The sequence below is a fragment of the Elephas maximus genome, chromosome 1, assembly GCF_024166365.1.
Source record: "Elephas maximus indicus isolate mEleMax1 chromosome 1, mEleMax1 primary haplotype, whole genome shotgun sequence".
NCBI classification, from domain to species: Eukaryota; Metazoa; Chordata; class Mammalia; order Proboscidea; family Elephantidae; genus Elephas; species Elephas maximus.
In genome coordinates this window covers 214,281,197-214,298,956 of record NC_064819.1, presented here as the reverse complement: position 1 = coordinate 214,298,956, position 17,760 = coordinate 214,281,197, and the positions used below count along the sequence as shown (strand labels likewise).

The following is a 17,760-nucleotide window of genomic DNA, read 5'->3' as shown; positions in this document are numbered from 1 at the left end:
GCAAACAAAAATTCTCAAAGTGCAGTCCCGATAACTTTCCCATGGGAGAGTAGTGTTTCCTCCACCCACCCCAGAATGCTTTGCTGCGGACAAATGTGGGTCAGGTAACACACTTCACTGCAGATGCCATATTTTAGTCACCCTGCCCTCTTCCAAGTGTGGAAGGCAATAGGTATATCTGAAGAATTACCAATCAAGGATTTATAATGCCATATAAACTCTGATAGTGCTTGATTTTTCAAAACTATTATTGTTTTAACACTGAAAAAAAGTGAGGGCAATAGAATCAGATTTATATTTTCATAAAAGAGAGGGAACAATTTTCTGCATTTTGGAGGTACAGTCATTCGTCAATTTGGGTAGCACTGTACCAGGCAGGCTAGATGTCAAGTTTAATTAATAAATTACTCACTTAGCTCTGCTCAGAACAGTGGCAGAATCTGCAGTAGTAATACAAAGCTTACCTAATGTTTCCAAGGCTACATGGAAAGCATGAACACTTTTTAAAACTATTCTTTAAAATTAAAGCTATAAAATTAAATTTGGGCTGGGGGAGCGGGCAATGGGGAATTACTGCTAATGGGTACTGAGTTTCTGTCTAGGGTGAAGAAAAACTTGGAAAGAGACAGCGGTGAAAGTTACACAACATGGTGAATGCAATTAATGGCACTGAATAGTAACACTGGAAAATGGCAAGTTTTTCGTTATAAAACTAATAAAATTGTTCAAACGCTGGAAATACTATACATTGAAATGTTAATAATGGCGATCTTTGGATAGAAGACTTTTGTCTGAATTTATCTACTTATTTCTTTTTATATTTTCAAAAAAATCTTGACAGAGTATATGCCAGTTTTAACAGGGGGTACTGCTTTCCACCAGACAGAGCTGGAGAAAAATGTAGAACAAAATTTTAATGCACAAAAAAAACACTAGACTTACTGGCCTGACAGAGACTGGAGAAACCCTGGAAGTATGGCCCGCGCACACCCTTTTAGCTCAGTAATGAAGTCACTCCTGAGGTTCACCTTCAGCCAAAGATTAGGAGGCCCAAAAAACAAAATGAGGCTAAAGGGGCACAGCAGCCCAGGAGCAAGGACTAGAGGGCAGGAGGGGACAGGAAAGCTGGTAACAGGGAACCCAAGGTCAAGAAGGGGCGAGTGTTGACTTGTGGAGTTGTTAACCAAATGTCACAAAACAACAGTACTGTTTAATGAGAAGGTAGTTTGTTCGGTAAGTAAACCTTCATCTGAAGTACAATTAAAAAAAAAATTAAGAGAAAAAAAGAATATATGTCAATTTTATAATCAGTGCATGCAATTAAAAAAAAACTGTCTTCAAAATTAACATAACATGCAATTATAAATACAAACATAATTCACACTGAATTTATTACAATGATTTTAATACCTATGAATATTTAGTAATAGGAACAATTATTCCTAAATATCAGGTTTACATGTAAAGAACTGACTGGAATTTAAAAACAAAGAATATCTCAAAACACGTAAGTTCGTTAATAGTCATGGTTTCATCACCTTTCTGCTGAGTCTGCGTTTAAGTTCCATTTTTGCTTCCTGTTCTTCTTCTTCATTTTTTTCTGTAAGGGAGTGAAAGGGCATGGTGACTTAGTTACTATAGATGATATGTGTAATAAGAAAAATAGATCAGGCCACAGTTAACTGACCTCCAACACATATTGATCAAACACTCCTCTAAAATATTTTAAAAGTTATCACAAGATTCTGCAGAAAGACTGATTACTAATTCATACATATATATATATATACACACATACATACATATGCACTCACATATGTATGTCTATATACGTATGTGAGTGTGTGTGTGTATATATATATAAGTTTTTTTTGGTAGGACTGGTTTACTTTACTAATTGTAAACTACTTTGGTTCCTGACTTCTTGTTTCATTCCGAAAAGACCACGAGAGTGCCCATATTCTGGCAAAGGACTTTTACTGCCTCCCATTTCATGGCTTACATGCACAGTTTGCCAGATCTCAGATAAAAATTTACTTCTAGATGTGGCCTTCATGTGAAAATCTAAAACATATCAAAAGAACAAATCAGAACCATCCAATGCATGCACGAGCTGTGATTTCCTTTCAAATCCAACCAAAACATGGATTTGTCTACCTGGGTTTCCCAAGTAGAAGTCGAACGTAATAATTTTTTTGCACTTTGCTTTCAAACCAGAATGTTCTCAATAGGGTTAGGTGCACTGTTGATGGAGATTATTTCTTTTCTTATAATTGACTTCTCTAGTGTTTGGCTGAGCAGTACAATTTACTGGCTAATTAAATGAATGCTATCCAAAAATGAGACTAAAAGAAAAGTGTCCAGAATTTTAAAAGAAATAAACACTCCTTTAGATTTTAATGGTTGGTTGTTGAATGAACTACTCTCTGTTGCTTCCTGTTACTCATCATTTGTTCTATAAATGAGCACAGATTTTATTTCTCAGATACTAGTGCTTATGAAAGGTTATCTTCTAGAAAGTGTTACGACCCCTATTGACAGTACATCAATCATACTATACAAAGGCTCAACCAAAAATGTTGAAAAAAAAACTTCTCTATGAGAAGGTAATTACATGTCTTTTAAAAATTCAAACAGCCTTCTTATGCTAAAATTATTTTTATTGTGAATAAAATATCAGTATTCGTTATTTGCAACATTTGCATATGTTAGTTGAATATGCTAAATTCTCTATTAATTTTCCTCATCTGGACAGGGAAAAGTTTCTACATTCTTCTCAAACATTAATTTTAATTCATAAGAAAGAATATGATTAGTCCTGACTATTTAGACAAATAGTGAATATAAACTGAAATCACCCTATAAGAAAAGAAATAACTAGTTACTATTCCTTAAGTGCCTGTGAGTATCAAACAAATTTGGTTATAATTCAAATTTCTTCCTATGAAAATACTTGCAGGTTTTAATAATTGTTTCATAAAATATATATCTTTTGTTATCCTTAAAATACATCCTTAGGATCAAATAATTACCTTTTATGAACTGGATAAGGTTTGTAAATTGTCAATTATACATAACAGACAAAAAATCCAAATTTGTGGTTCATATGATTCAAATGAGGGCTTTGGTTATATTATTAATAAATGAAAAATATAACCCTTAAAACATTTTAGTCACTTCTTCTGAGAAAGCGATTATGCTTCATTTTTAAAGATTCTTTGCAAAGACAAAAAATCTGGATATCTAATTCCCCAAAGCTAACAAATGCACCGGTTTTCACTAACTACAGAAAATGTCATTTCCTTGAAGGGGATATTACATAGTTTTGCCTTTTTATGCAGATTGTACAACTAGGTGACAGCCAATTATGTTTAAAAAAAAGAAAGGCCAATTGTAGTTACTGGAGGAAAATAAACAGGATTTTACCATCTGGGAATTCTTTTTTGACATCAGGAAATGACTTCCTTACATTTCCCATGTTCGAAATTCTGCTTCTAAAGAAGCTAGAGATGAGAAGTGGAAGCAAGCCAGCATGGCTGTTCTTCTGAATCTTATTAAGTATGGTTTTTGTGAAATCTCTTACAAAGAGTCAAGGTTAAACCTTAAACTTGTTTTTTACAAACTCACCAAGTTTTTTTTTTTGAATGTTTCCTTCAATTTTTAACTCAGTAGAGAGGCTAATATTAGGATGTAAGCTTTTCTGGTTACTTTAAACAAACTGGAGGGATGTCAATGAAAGAAATGACATGGCTCATTGACAAATCTTGCCCCCACTAACTCTCAGCAGAGCAGAGAAGGGCGGCCACTTCAGAACTGCCACAAGGAAGTCCTTCCCATAAACACACAAACAATAGATGTGGTTTAACAGCAATGGGCACTACAGGAAACTTGCCTGGTTGCAAGTTTTGCCCACAGCATTTTGTGAAGAGCTAAAAGGAAAAGAAAGAAAAGCACAGAAATACCAGCAACTGGAGTATTACATTCTTGAGTTATCAATTCAGATAAGATGGGTTCAAAAAGACAATCTCTTTTTTTGTATGTGTGGGTTTGTTTCTGTTTTCGCTGTTTCCATATGGATGTTTTTAACATATTGAGGTACATGTATAAGCTTACTTTGGAATGCATAAAAAGTAAGAGGTATCAATGGACACGTGGTACATTTATCTGTGGTTGCAAGATGTAATAAAGTAAGACACTAATGGTAGAATGGTAGACATATGGGTGCTTATTATAAAATTCTTTCAACTTTTCTGTATGTTTAAAAAGGTTCATAATAAAATGGGGAAAGAACATGTGCAGAGCTCAATGGCATAATATATTTTCTCTATAGAATATATGGCTGCAATTATATTCACAGCCAGATAGTATATAGAAGGAACTGCACCTTATATCCCTGTCCCTATAAAAGCTGTTCCATATACATTGCTTTTCCTGAGAAGCACACGCTTCTCTTTTAAGCACCAAATCTTGCTTTCTGTTTTATCAGTTTTAAGGAAGTGGTTCTAAAATACATAACTAAAAAAAATTATATATATACACATATATATGTTTAATATATACATAATACATATATTTTAGACTCTAGCTGCATTAAGAGACAAAAAAATCAATTAAGGAATAATATGAGAATGATGATAAGAAATAAAGTTTGTTCTGTTGTCTCCAAATCATGCTATTAGCATTTACTGCCATGTGATTCATGTTTATTAAAACAGTGATGGGCTCTGATTTGAGAACCACTGAACGTTTTATGCTGTGAATTAGTTTCCTAGAATGTCAAGAAAAGGTGACTCAGTTAAAATAAGTATCTATAAAAGCCATACTATATCACAGATTTAAAAAAAAAAAAAAAAAACCTGTTGCCATTGAGTCAATTCTGACTCATAGAGGCCCTACAGGACAGAGTAGAACTGCCCCATAGAGTTTCCAAAGTGCCTGGTAGATTTGAACTGCTGACCTTTTGGTTAGAGCCCTAGCACTTAACCGCTATGCCACCAGGGCTTCCATATCACACATAGAAGAGGTAAACAGGGCTGAGTGAAGGGATACAATAGTGCAAGCTATGCCTTTCGGCCAGTGTGACAGCTCATGGCAATGCCTGGGATGACTTCACCAGTTCTCTTTTCTGCTTCCCTTGGCCATACAACATTATGTCTAGAGATCATAAGCCAGTTATCATCCTCTACACACTGGGAATGAGTCATTTGTTTCAAGAATAACCATGCTTAGGTGAACTCAGAAGGAAGTACAAAAGGTCTGAAGTCAAATCTGAAGTTGACTTTGGTGTTTCACTCATTCTCAGGCCTCCAGGAAAAAGGGGTATAAAAGCCAACATAGCACTTAAGATCAGCATGTGATAAAATTTCCTGGTCTATGAAATAGTTCCGCAAATAATCAAATTCTCACGTTTCGGCACTATTTGTCTCAAAGGGCAGGAAACAATCAAGCAGGCTTCTCTCTCCCTCTGTTTTTCTAGGTGTTGCATCAAGCATCTAATAAGACATAATCTCTGTGTTTTAGAAGCTTAGGCATTTGGGCCGACTTAAAATTTAATCCCACAAATATTTTCCAGATACCTATTATCAAAAGCCATGTGCCTTCCTTGTTTTCTTGTCAAAATTACATGTTGTTTTCATCCTTCCTTGGAAAGCTGAAAACACATCTGTTTCCCACTAGCCATGACCAGTGCCTCCTCCAAATTGGCTCTTCTTCACATTGATGGCCACTTAACTTGTTTCTTGGGAATATATAAAGTTCTATTCCAGTTATGTTCACAAAGAGCCAGAAAAAAGCATTTCAAGGAAACAATCCTATACACTGAGTAGAGGACAGTTTCTCTCACTTTTTGGTATCTTTTTCTCTTATAAGTACTCTGTATATAAAGGGTCAGCAGTTCAAACCCACCAGCCGCTCCGAGGGAGAAAGAAGTGGCAGTCGGCTTCCGTAAAGATTTACAGCCTTGGAAACCCTGTGGCAATGTTTTTTTTTCTTTTTTTAAATATATCCAGACTATATACAACCAAACATTTTTGGGTTGCCATAGTAATAGCAACTGTCAGTGTAAATATGCATTTAAAGAAAACAATTCAAACAAGAGAACAGGGATGATCCAGGCAGATGAACTTAACTCTGAAAGCCTGGTTCAGAGGATTCTTCCTGTGGCTCACTATTCAGAGTTCTGCCCATCCTTGCTCTTCAATGTTTCACACAATAAAAAGCTCTTTTGAAACTGAGTTAAGATTTTCAAAACTAAACTATAGAAAACTACAGCTAGGCTCAATTTTAAAATATCCAGTACTGAACTCACTGTGATTAACAACCACATTGATACTCAATAGTGTGACGAACTATGTTTCATAGTTTTAAAATACTAACTCGAGAACTTAAGACACTACTGGACTGGTGAGTAAAAAAATAAAGCCAAAGAGAATAGAGTGAAAGACAGAATGGGAAAATAAAGTGGGAAAATGACTGGAGAACTCCTTAAATGCTGAGGAATCACAACCCAAGAGGGAAGTAGAGTTATTATAACAAAGGAACATGAAATAGATTGAAAGCTTCTTTTTTACTATAATTCTGTTTTAGATTGAGACATTTTTTAAAACCCAGCAAGAAACTATTATTAATAATAAGAATGTTTATTGCCTTGTGAATTCTTTGGCCTTTTCTTTGACATTTATTTGCAAGTAGATGACAACATTTTCTTCTATTTAACACTTGGGTGAAAGAATACATGGAACATATTTCATCTTTCTTAAAAAAAAGTGTCATGGACCACGACTCTGGTCTGGGAGATAGCAGGTCAAAGTCACAGGATGAAACACAAAATTCAAGAAATTATCTTTTAAAATATATAAACAACTTCACATAAACATGACTGAAATTGGCCATCTCAATCTGTTACGGATAAACTAATATGTTAAGGTTTCCTACTGATACTTAGTTTCTAGAGGGAGACAGTTAATGGGTACACAAGGAATCACTGCATTGTACAAGACACTCACGTTTTAGGATATTTCTTTGCTCTAGTTCTTCCGTTGTTGGCCTCTGGCTAAGTCTCCTACGATGACAAAAAGGATATACTATAGGTTACAAACAAGGGCCCCTCAGTGGAGGAAGCAAAGTAAAACAACAAAGTTATATATCTTCATGTTTTGAGAAATAAAATCTATTTTTTAAACCTACAAAATAAAAGTATCCTTTCCTTTAGTTTAGAGACTTGAAACAGTGGCTGAGACTGCTAACTAGTATCTCCCATTATTCATAACCTCTTGGAAACAGACCCCTGATTTGTAGCTGGGTACCCAGCTACAGGCTTCTGCTTCTCTTTTTGCAAGGTGTAGCTATATCACTAAGTTCTTACTATGGGACATGAGCAGAAATGATGTTTGCAACTTCTGCTTTTCACCCTTAAAATGACTGGGTGTATATTCCCTTCTCACTCTTTCCTTCTTCCCCAGGCTACATGGAATTAAGCACAGTGGTGTGAATCAGTTGTGATCATGTAGATAGGAATATATACACATAGAGATGGCAGAGCAACAAGTTAGAAGGAACCTGGGTGCCTGGCTGACTTCAAGCACCAGGGCTCCCCACTTGTCTCGAGAGCCTACCTTCCTCTGGATTATTATGTAGAAAAGAAATAAACACAACCTGTTTGAACCAGTATACTTTTTGATCTCTGTTGTAGCAGCTTAGCCAGTACCCTAATTAATGTACAGATGATTAGAATATAAAAAAGGCTGTTGCTCAGTTCTTAAAAATAGATACACCACTTCTTCAGAAAAGTATTTGCAACTGCATAGGGCCAACGACATAGGACAATATAGCAAATATAACAAATCAGTCAGGAAAAGAGCTGAACAAACCACAGGGGTGGGGAGAACCACTCTGTTCATAACAACTGGGGAGACAACCTGACTTCGGTGCACAGAGAAATACCGCTTCCATGACCTCAAATGATTATACAATATACATACACATATAAAGTTATCCTGAGATACAGATCCTTCAAGATCTGCTTTCAAGAAAAGCCAGGTTCATTTGTGATAGTTGATGTTAGGTGCTGTTGAGTCAGTTCAAACTCATTGAGACACTATGCACAACAGAACAAAACACTGCCCAGTTCTGCACCATCCTTACAATCGTTGTTATAGTTGAGCCCATTGTTGCAGCCACTGTGTCAATCCACCTCGTTGAGGGTCTTCCTCTTTTCTGCTGACCCTGTACTTTACTAAGCATGATGTCCTTCTCCAGGGACTGATACCTCCTGGCAACATGTCCAAAGTATGCAAGACGTAGTCTTGCCATCCTTGCTTCTAAGAAACATTCTGGTTGTACTTCTTCCAAGACAGATTTGGTTGTTTTTTTGGCAGTGCATGGTATATTCAATAGTCTTCACCAACACCACAATTCAAAAGCATCAATTCTTCTTCGGTCTTCCTCATTCATTTGTGATTAGTAGCCATCTATTTGTATACAAGAATGAGACGTCCTAGCAACCTTTTATAACTTTGTTCATGGTCTTGCTTACATTATTCATGTATTGTTAATCACAGAGAATCACAACTTTAGCTCAACAGATTGAATTTGTGCCAATTAAACTAACATACACAAAAGGGAATCTTAATATGCGATACTATCGGTTCTAAATGCCTGTGGTTGTAAATGAAAGAAAAGGTATGAAGGAAAGAAACCAGTATTTTAAATATTTCATTTAAAAGTAAAAAAAAAATTGTTTAGTCTTCAGCAGGTCTATCTTGAAATTAATTTAAGTAATTGTGGCCACATAAGAAGCCAGTGAACATGTATTTCAGCCAGATTTTGTACCATCCATATACTGGCATATCCTGGACTACCAATATACTGTACTACTTATCATTCCCCAATCATACCGTTCTTCTATTTATAGAGTTCCTGCCTTCTGGAATACCTTTCTGTCCTTCTTCACCTACTGAAATTTTATAGATGTTTAAAACGGTACTTTCAAAATAGATGTTTACTTGTTTTCTCTTGCAAGTGAGAATTAAAGCCTCTGGATTCTTTGCTCCTATATAGCTGTTGTATATAGACTATACAAGATGGATTGACACAGTGGCTGCAACAATGGGCTTAAACACAGCAACAATTGTGAGGATGATACAGGACTGGGCAGTGTTTCATTCTTTTGTACATAGGGTCGCTGTGAGTCAGAACCGACGCGATGGCACCCAACAACAAAGTATAGGCTATACATTTATTAAAACACTTGTCATGTGGGTAATTACAAAGATAATAATCATAAAAAAAAATAATCATAGCTATAATTAATTCACACTTTTAAAGTACCAGGTACCATGCTTAACTTACATTATCATGAATCCTCATAACAATTCAGCAAGATAGCGGCCATTATCCCACTTTACAGATGAGGAAATGAGGCTCAGAGATTAATTACCTTACCTAAGATAAAAAACTAGGGAATGTTACAGCCAAGGTTCAAACTTAGTTCTTTCAACTTAGGCATTTGTGCTTTTCACGTGGCCCCATCATGCAGTATATAGTTCGGTGTCTTTGACGAGACATCAAGTTCTCTAACAAAGGAATTGTGGGTTATTTATCTTTGAATGACAGTGATTAGATGTACCTTGTTCATGGAAAGGTACGCTGTAAAATTTACATATTTATAACACTAAATACCCTGCTCTATTGGGTTTTTTTGGGTATTCATTGCAGTATTATTCACAAAAGCCAAAAGGTATAAAGAACCTAAATGTTCACCAATAGATGAATGGATAAAGAAAAAGTGGTACATATACAAAATGGAGAATTACTCAGCCCTAAAAAGAAATGAAATTCTGATACTTGCTACGACATGGATGAATTTTGAAAACATTATGCTGAATGAAATGAGTCAGTCACAAAAGGATAAATATTGTATGATTCTCGCTTATGTGAAATATCTAGAAAAGGCAAATGTATAGTGTTATGGATTGAATTGTGTCCCCCTGAAATATGTGTTGTAAATCATAGCCTCTACACCTGTGGTTATAATCTCATTTTGGAATGGGTTGCCTTTGCTATGTTAATGAGGCAGGATTAGTGTACAGTGTGTCTTGAGTTAATCTCTTTTGACTAGGAGGGAGTAAAGAAAGGATTAAACAAGCAAGAGAGAAGCAGAGATTGGGGAAGATAAATGCCAGGCCACGTGAAGATCACCCAGGATCAGATGCTCAAAGAGACAAGGACTTTGCTCCAGAGCTGGCAAAGAAAGGAAGCCTTCCCCTAGAGCAGGCACCTGAATTTGGACTTCTAGCCTCCTAAACTGTGATAGTAGCCCTAGTGGCATATTGTTTACGAGCTCGACTGCTAACCACCTCCTTGGAAAACCCTATGGGGCAGTTCCACTCTGACCTACAGGGTAGCTATGAGTCAGAACTGACTTGAGGGCACCTAACTACAACAAACTGATAAATTTCTGTCTGTTAAAGCCACCCACTTGTGGTATTTCTGTTATAGCAGCACTAGATAATTAAGACTGATAGAGACCAAAGTTTATTAGTGGTTGCTAAGGATGTAAGGGAGGGGGACAAAAGGGCATCAGTGCTTGGGGGTGACTTCTAAGTCAATGGCGGCAGAATAATTTGGAAACGGATAGGGATAATGGTTGCACAACATGATGAATGTAATCAATGTCACCAAATTGCACATGTAAAAATTGTTGAATTTGAAAATGTTTTGTTACATACATTTTTACCACAATAAAACAAAACAAAAATCCCTGCTCTATTAAAGTTTTTTTTTTTTTAAAATAGATACAGTTGGCATATTTACAAATTTTGGGGTGTGGGGTGGAATTCCAACCATGTAACACAGACAAAAGAGAAGCTGTTCCAGTAGGATGGTTAGATCTGGGATGGTTAGTCTCCTCTTACCTCCACCCCAAACACATACCCACACTTCTCTGGCTCTCCCCACAGTCAGTCGTGTGTGTATCATCTCCAGTGAATCCTGATGAAGCAGTGAGAAAACCACTGCTCTATGGCGTTCCACACTGTCAACTTCTCACAACCGTCTTAGTCAGTCTCCTGTTTTTGAGTGTTTGGTTTGTTTTAATTCATCATTACTATAAATTTTTTTTTTTATAACTAGCCTTGTAATAAACATCTTTGTAAAACATACTTTTTTCCCCCTAATTTGGATTATTTCCTTCTCTTATAGTCTTCCAGTGAATTTACCATGCAAAAAATAGACCGCTTTATAATTCTTTTTGTGTATTGTTAAATTGTTGTTGTTAGTTGACGTCGAATTGGCTCTGACTCACGGTGACCCTATGTATAACAGGACAAAATGCTGCCTGGTCCTGTGCCATCTTCATCATCACTGATATATTTGAGTCCACGGTTGTGGCTATTGTGTTAACCCATTGTTCTTTGGAAATACTAAAAAAGAGCAATATATCTATGTCCCATTTTTCTCAGAAAGGTGTCAACTTTAGGTTGAGGTTTTTAGAGATGCTCTACTAGTTTAATAGATACAGAATAATTTTAATTAATAAAATGATTTAATTTTATTGCGTCCTTGCTGGGAACTGGGCACTAAATAAAGTGCCTTAAATATTTCATCTCAGTCCTTGCAAGCTCTTGGATTAGTCGGCTCCATTTCACCAGTGGGGCCAACTGGGCTCCCTCCTGCTTGGCTCTATAGACTGTATTTTCGTCAGTTCTGGATAAACCTGCTCTCACTTTCTGAACAGTCCCCTTTCACAGCCAACTCTCCTTCAGTTTATCAGGACCTCAAACATCTCTAAACCTGCCGCCACGTCTCCTCCATCCTGTTCTCAGTGGCTGTCTTTGGTTTTGTTTTTTGGTCCACCTTGAAAGTGGTATTTATTTCCATTTGGTTTCATTTTAAAGAATTAATTCACAATTTATGTCCTGATTTACAAAGTAACCTATTATCCTTCAAGCTTCGGGCTGCCCACGCATTTGATAAACCTACCTGCTACACTTTTTCCATTGATAAAATTGACTACTCTCTATTTATTCATTCTGGAAATGAATTTTTGGGGCCTCAAGTTAAATTAAGAGTTGAATATTTAAACCACAGCTGTTGCTACTATTATAAACGTAATTTCCCTTCTTCAACAGCTTACGTTGATTTTTATAGACTAATCTCCTATCTTATGAACCTGCTGAAATTATTTACTATGTATAGTAATATTTGGCCAGTTTTTCAGAGTTTTCTAGGTATATAATCATGTATAACAGGGTATCTTTCCTATGATTAAATCTTATTTTCACTACAAACAATGGTGACCAGATTCTTTTGTACGATAAAAGTGGGAAATTTTGACTTGCAAAACTTTAGGACTTCTCCATATATTAAAATATTTAGTATGATTTAAAAACAAACAAACCTCTCCTAAATTGTTTAGCGTTTTAACAAAGAAACACAAAATTTTCTTCAATGTCATCTTGGCATATGACACTTCGCTTTTCTTACTCTTTACTATCATAAACTAGGAGCCCCTGAGTGCTGCAGTTAAGTGCTTGAGTACTAGCCGAAAAGTTGGCAGTTCAAACCCACCCAGAGGCACCTCAGAAGACAGGTCTGGTTATCTACTTTTGAAAGGTTATAGCCTTAAAAACCCTATGCAGTTCTTTTCTGCACAATGGGGTCACTCTAAGTTGGAATCAACTCAGTGGCAACAAACAACAGCAACATAATAAACTATGATGATATTCTTTGTTTTTAAGGGATACATTCTATTTTGCATTATCTCTTAAGGTAATAGTATATGTGCAAATTTTATCCAATGATTTAAATTCTTCTTTACAGCAAAACTCATTGTTATGGACTGAATAGTGTTCCCCTCCCCCCCCGCCCCCAAAATATGTGTTGTAAATCCTAACCTCTATGCCTGTAGTTATAATTCCATTTGGAATGGGTTTTCTTTGTCATGTTAACGAGGCAAGATTAGCATGGGGTTTGACTTCAGTCAATCTCTTTTGAGGAAGAAAACCAAAAAAACCAAACCCAGTGCGGGAAAAGAGATTAAATAAGCAAGCAGAGATGAGGAAGACAGATGCCAAGCCACATGGAGATCTCCAAGGAACTAGGAAACAGCAGCTAATGAACGCTTCCCCCAGAGCCACCAGGGAAAGAAAGCCTTCCCCTAGAGCCAGCACACTGCATGCAGACTTCCAGCCTCCTAAGCTGTGAGAAAATAAATTTGTTTGTTAAAGCTATCCACTTGTAGTATTTCTGTTATAGCAGCACTAGGTAACTAAGACACTCATTTGAGGGCAATAAAACAAACAAGCAAAACACCCAGAAGCGTATACTCTCTTACATACAGTGTAATAAATACAAAATAGGAGACAGCATAAAACAAAGAAGGGTGTCTGAGAGCCCAGAAGCGAAGTTCCAGTCCTGGTTATACCTCTAAGTAACTGCATGTCCTAGAGAAATGCACTTTATCTCTCTGATCTCTATTTTTCTCCCTTGTTTTTACTCTGTAAAATGGCATGTTTAGAACTGTAAGATCTTTCTAGTTTGAAGCTGTTATCCCTTTGAGCTCTTTTTTTATTTCTGCAGGTTCTTTTCTGATGCAGTTCATGGTCAAAGTTTAGGTATGAGGCGAGAGGACTTGAGAGAGAAGGAGACCATCAGTGTAAACCCTTACCACACTTCTTCCAGAGTCCTGAAGAGTCTGAGAGCTGGGAGGACCCACCAGCCTCTTCCTAGGTTCCTTATTTTTACCAGTTTAGGCTGAGCTTTTTCCATTAGGCAGAGGTCAGAGCTGCTTTCGGCTATGTTCCCGCACATCTCAGCCATAAGAAGTTCTCCTACGGGGTTACTCTCCCTCTGGAAAAACTGTTAATGGATTCTAGAACCACTACGCACCAACCCTCAGTCTCAGAAGTCTTCTCCTTCCAAGCAAGGAGAGGAGTTTCTTCCCACCTCCAAATCCTGCTCTGGTATTCCAGACCATTTCACATTCTCAATTTATGCATTTTTTTTTTGTTGTTTACACAGAGTGAGAAAATTCAGTAGAATAACTGATACTTAAATGTGCCCACACTGATGGCTGAAAATTAGAGTAAAATGAAACATCTTTTATTAAATAAAGAGTCCTTAGGTAGTATAATGGTTAACATGCTTGTTTGCCTATCAAAGGATTATAGGTCTGAAAGGTTGAAGATTCAAGTCCTAGAGGTGCCTTGGAAGAAAGGCCTGGCAATCCACTTCTGAAAAATCAGCCATTAAAAACTCTATGGAGCACAGCTGCACTCTGACACACATAGTGTCGCTATGAGTTAGTAGTCAACTTGATGGCAACTGCCTACTGTTTACTGACAGCTAAGTGGAATTCCAAAGTTGTAACTGGCAAAACAGAAATACCACACAATGGTTGGAGGCAGGAAGAGAAGTCAGATGACCCATTTATTTGAAGTTAAAAGGGAAGTTTAAATATGTGGCTGTGGTTACCTGGCTTGGAAAAGGCCATGGGAGCTAACTAATATCTCTACAGTCTCACAACCCTCATGGCAATCACAGGAATGCTAATGAGTCCATGGCTTTGGCTAGGAGTCAGCAAATTTTGGCTCACAGGCTAAATTCAGCCTGCCACCTGTTTTTGCAAATAAAGTTTTATTGGAACACAGCCATGTGCATTTGTGCATTGTTTATGTCTGCTTTCATGCTGCAACAGCAGAGTTGAGTAGTTGCAACCAAAGCCTAGGATATTCACTAATTGACCCTTTACAGAAAAAAGTTTGCCAACCCCAGGATTAGACTTCGGTGACCTGGAAGCCACTGGTGAGCTGGACCAAAGCATAGGTTCTGTGAGTGGTTCACGATCCAACACCAGCTTTCTAAGACCAGCCAACAGGCTAAGTACACCTGTGCCCGAGGAATTCACAGAGCTTTCAGTCAGATAGGAAACTGCAGCAGCAGGAGGGAGAAAAGTACGAATTAGTTAGAGCTCTACCAACAGTTCAGCAATTACCTGACTAGCTTGGTTCCAATTTGTTGTCGGATTTCCTGCCTCTCTTCTTCAGATGTACGCTGCAAGATGTTTTTGTCCTCTAATTCTTTCTTAGATGGTCTGTTGCCAAGTTTGATAGCAAGAGTATCCCTTCGTCGTATTTTACTTGCCAAAGCACCTGAGGATAGCAACAGGCAGAAAAACACAGAAAGAGGCTTTTAGGAAGTGGCGCTCAGGTTACATGTGGCAGGGACTCTCCAGAAGCCCAGACCAAATTCTTTATCCACATGGAATTTTAATTAAGTGAAGGGAAAAAAGTTGTGAGTTGGATGTAGTTCATTTTGAGAAGACCGAAGAACAATTTTTAAAAGATCTTCTGAAAAATGTTGGGGCACCATGAAAAAACTTGCAATTATCACTTCATCATTGGGGAAGTGATATTTGAAGTTCATTTTGCTGAGATGGAGTATGACGGAAATTACTGATTGCATAATGCTTCTTCTTTCAAGTTTTAAAAACTGAACGCTCTTACTTACACTAAATAGTAAATCCTTTTCATCTGCTTCCTCACTGGCAACTAGTCTACATTTTATGCCAGTGCTTCAATCCTAAACTACCTAGGAGTTCCTCAGATCTCAACAGATGATAGCTAATAGCAGATGGATGATAATGATTTTATTTCATTTTTGCTCAGGAAAAAAAAGTAGAAGGAATTTGACAAAATGATGTTAAATCACTAACATAGCAATAACTTTTCATAATCTATAAATTCAATCTCATAGTGAATCTTTGCCAAGTTATCCTGCTCAGAAGTTAAAAGCAAACCTAACCAAACAAAACAGTACCTTTCTAATCCCTAAAGAAATGGGTGGCTTTATCCACTTTACAATCATTACTTCTTAGAAGGCATACCATCTTACTTATTGTGGATGAGTGCCTACTTTTAATTCTTAAAAGGCATTTGTCATTCTTGATTCATTCCTCCCTCCTTTCTCTTTCTTCTTTGCCATTGAGTCAATTCTGATTCATAGTGACCCTATATGACAAAGTAGAACTGCCCCATGGGGTTTCCTAGGCTGTAAACCTTTATGGGAGCAGATTGCCAGGTCTTTTCTCCCATGGAGCCACCAGTGAGTTTGAACTGCCGACCTTTCAGTTAGCAGCCAACACTCTATCACTGTGCAACAAGGGCTCCTTCCCCTTTCCTTAAACCCCAGTACAAAAGTGAAAGTTCTCAAAGACCTCCAGGAAGTAATCAAACTCCTGTACCGATGCTCTTCATTCAAGCATGGTCCCAGGTGGAAGGGCCATCTTTGATGACTCTGAGAAAGGCCTCTATCATCAGACGGCTCTGATTCTTTGTACAAATACAAACGTGCACAACCACCTCATAGACCTGACGTGCCCTGTGCAATCATCTTCCAGAAAGGCCCATAAAGCACATGCTAAATCTAAGAAAATACACGTTTCTATCTTGAGAAAGGAAGATGAGGAAAAACATCAGATACTTGCTTTTGTTCCAAAAGTTCTGTATACATTTCCAAGTTACAACTGCTCTACAGTATAAGGAGAGCAGATGATTTATGGCTCATGGAACTGAGGAAGGCCACGTGAGGTGCTCAACCAAAGTGACAAGTTCAGTACAGAGCCCAGAACTGAGTCTAGAACTCAGCTGCTTCTGTCCACGACCTACGCTTCTCTTTACTCCCTGAAAAAAGTCTTACTTTCTCCACTGCCATCCTCGTCCTCATCCTCTTCCTCGTCGTCATCGGTGTACAAAATAGGCCCATCAGAATCAGAGTCATTGGCCTGGTACTCCCTCTGACCTTCATCCTCCAGGGCACTGAAGGATTCTGAAGGTTGTTCCATCAACCCAGGAATCAGGAGCTGAGGTGCTGCCTTCCCCAGCTCATCTTTGGTTGTGAAACTGTAAAAGGCACAAAAACACAGGGTGATGTGAAGCTCAGAGCAACCCCGGAGGACCACACCAACTCAGCAGAAGGAGCTCTAGTTACATGGGCATCCTTCAGGCTGGGGACAGCAGAAGCCAGGTACAGGCTAGTCAAAGTCACTGAAATGGAAGAGCAATGCTGTATTACTTAATCCACAAGGTTTTAGATTCTGTATCTGTCAACTGAAGAGGCTTGACTAGATGACGTCTAATAATATATTTAGTACAGAATGTGGCAAACTACATTTTGCAAATGAATTTTTCTCACAGCCCTGAAGGTTCAGCAGAAAGAATGGGGTAGAAGCTTTTCAGCATTTGACTCTGTCTGTACCTGTAACTCCTAATTACCCTTCAAGCCCCAGGGAAAGCTTCAGCTCCTTCTAGAATACTTCACTGGCCTTCCGTCTAGTTCCTCGCCCCACCTCTCTGCTCCCGTGGTGACCGGAAGACAACCCCATCAGAGCACTTGGCATGCTACCCTTCCATCACCTACTACTTGCCTGCCTTCTCAATCCCTGCTGTTGTTAGTTGCTGTCGAGTCGGCTCCAACTCATGGTGACATTATGTATGACAGAAGGAAATGCTGCCCGGCTCTGTGCCATCTTCATGATCATTGGTATGTTTGAGCCCATACTATACATAGGGTTTTCACTGGCTAATTTTTGGAAGTAGATCGCCAGGCCATTCTTCCTAGTCTCTTAGTCTGAAAGCTCTGCTGAAACCTATCCACCATGGGTAACCTTGCTGGTATAGGAAATACTGGTGGCATAACTTTTAGCATCACAGCAACACGCAAGCCACTACAGTATGACAGCTGACAGATGGGTAGTGAGCTCAG

The 17,760-nt window shown here is 37.9% G+C and overlaps 1 protein-coding gene across 5 annotated transcripts in view; it reads right to left on the bottom strand.

Moving 5' to 3' along the window:
* Nucleotides 1–17,760, bottom strand: part of PHACTR2 (phosphatase and actin regulator 2) — a 337,195-nt gene that overhangs the window by 29,882 nt on the left and 289,553 nt on the right. For all 5 annotated transcript variants that reach the window (XM_049902589.1, XM_049902579.1, XM_049902599.1 and 2 more), the window contains 4 exons: nt 16,696–16,898; nt 14,993–15,149; nt 7,005–7,060; nt 1,539–1,600 (listed from right to left, as the gene is read on the bottom strand). In XM_049902589.1, the coding sequence (XP_049758546.1) occupies nt 1,539–1,600; nt 7,005–7,060; nt 14,993–15,149; nt 16,696–16,898 (478 nt within the window). The remainder of the gene's footprint in view (nt 1–1,538; nt 1,601–7,004; nt 7,061–14,992; nt 15,150–16,695; nt 16,899–17,760) is intronic.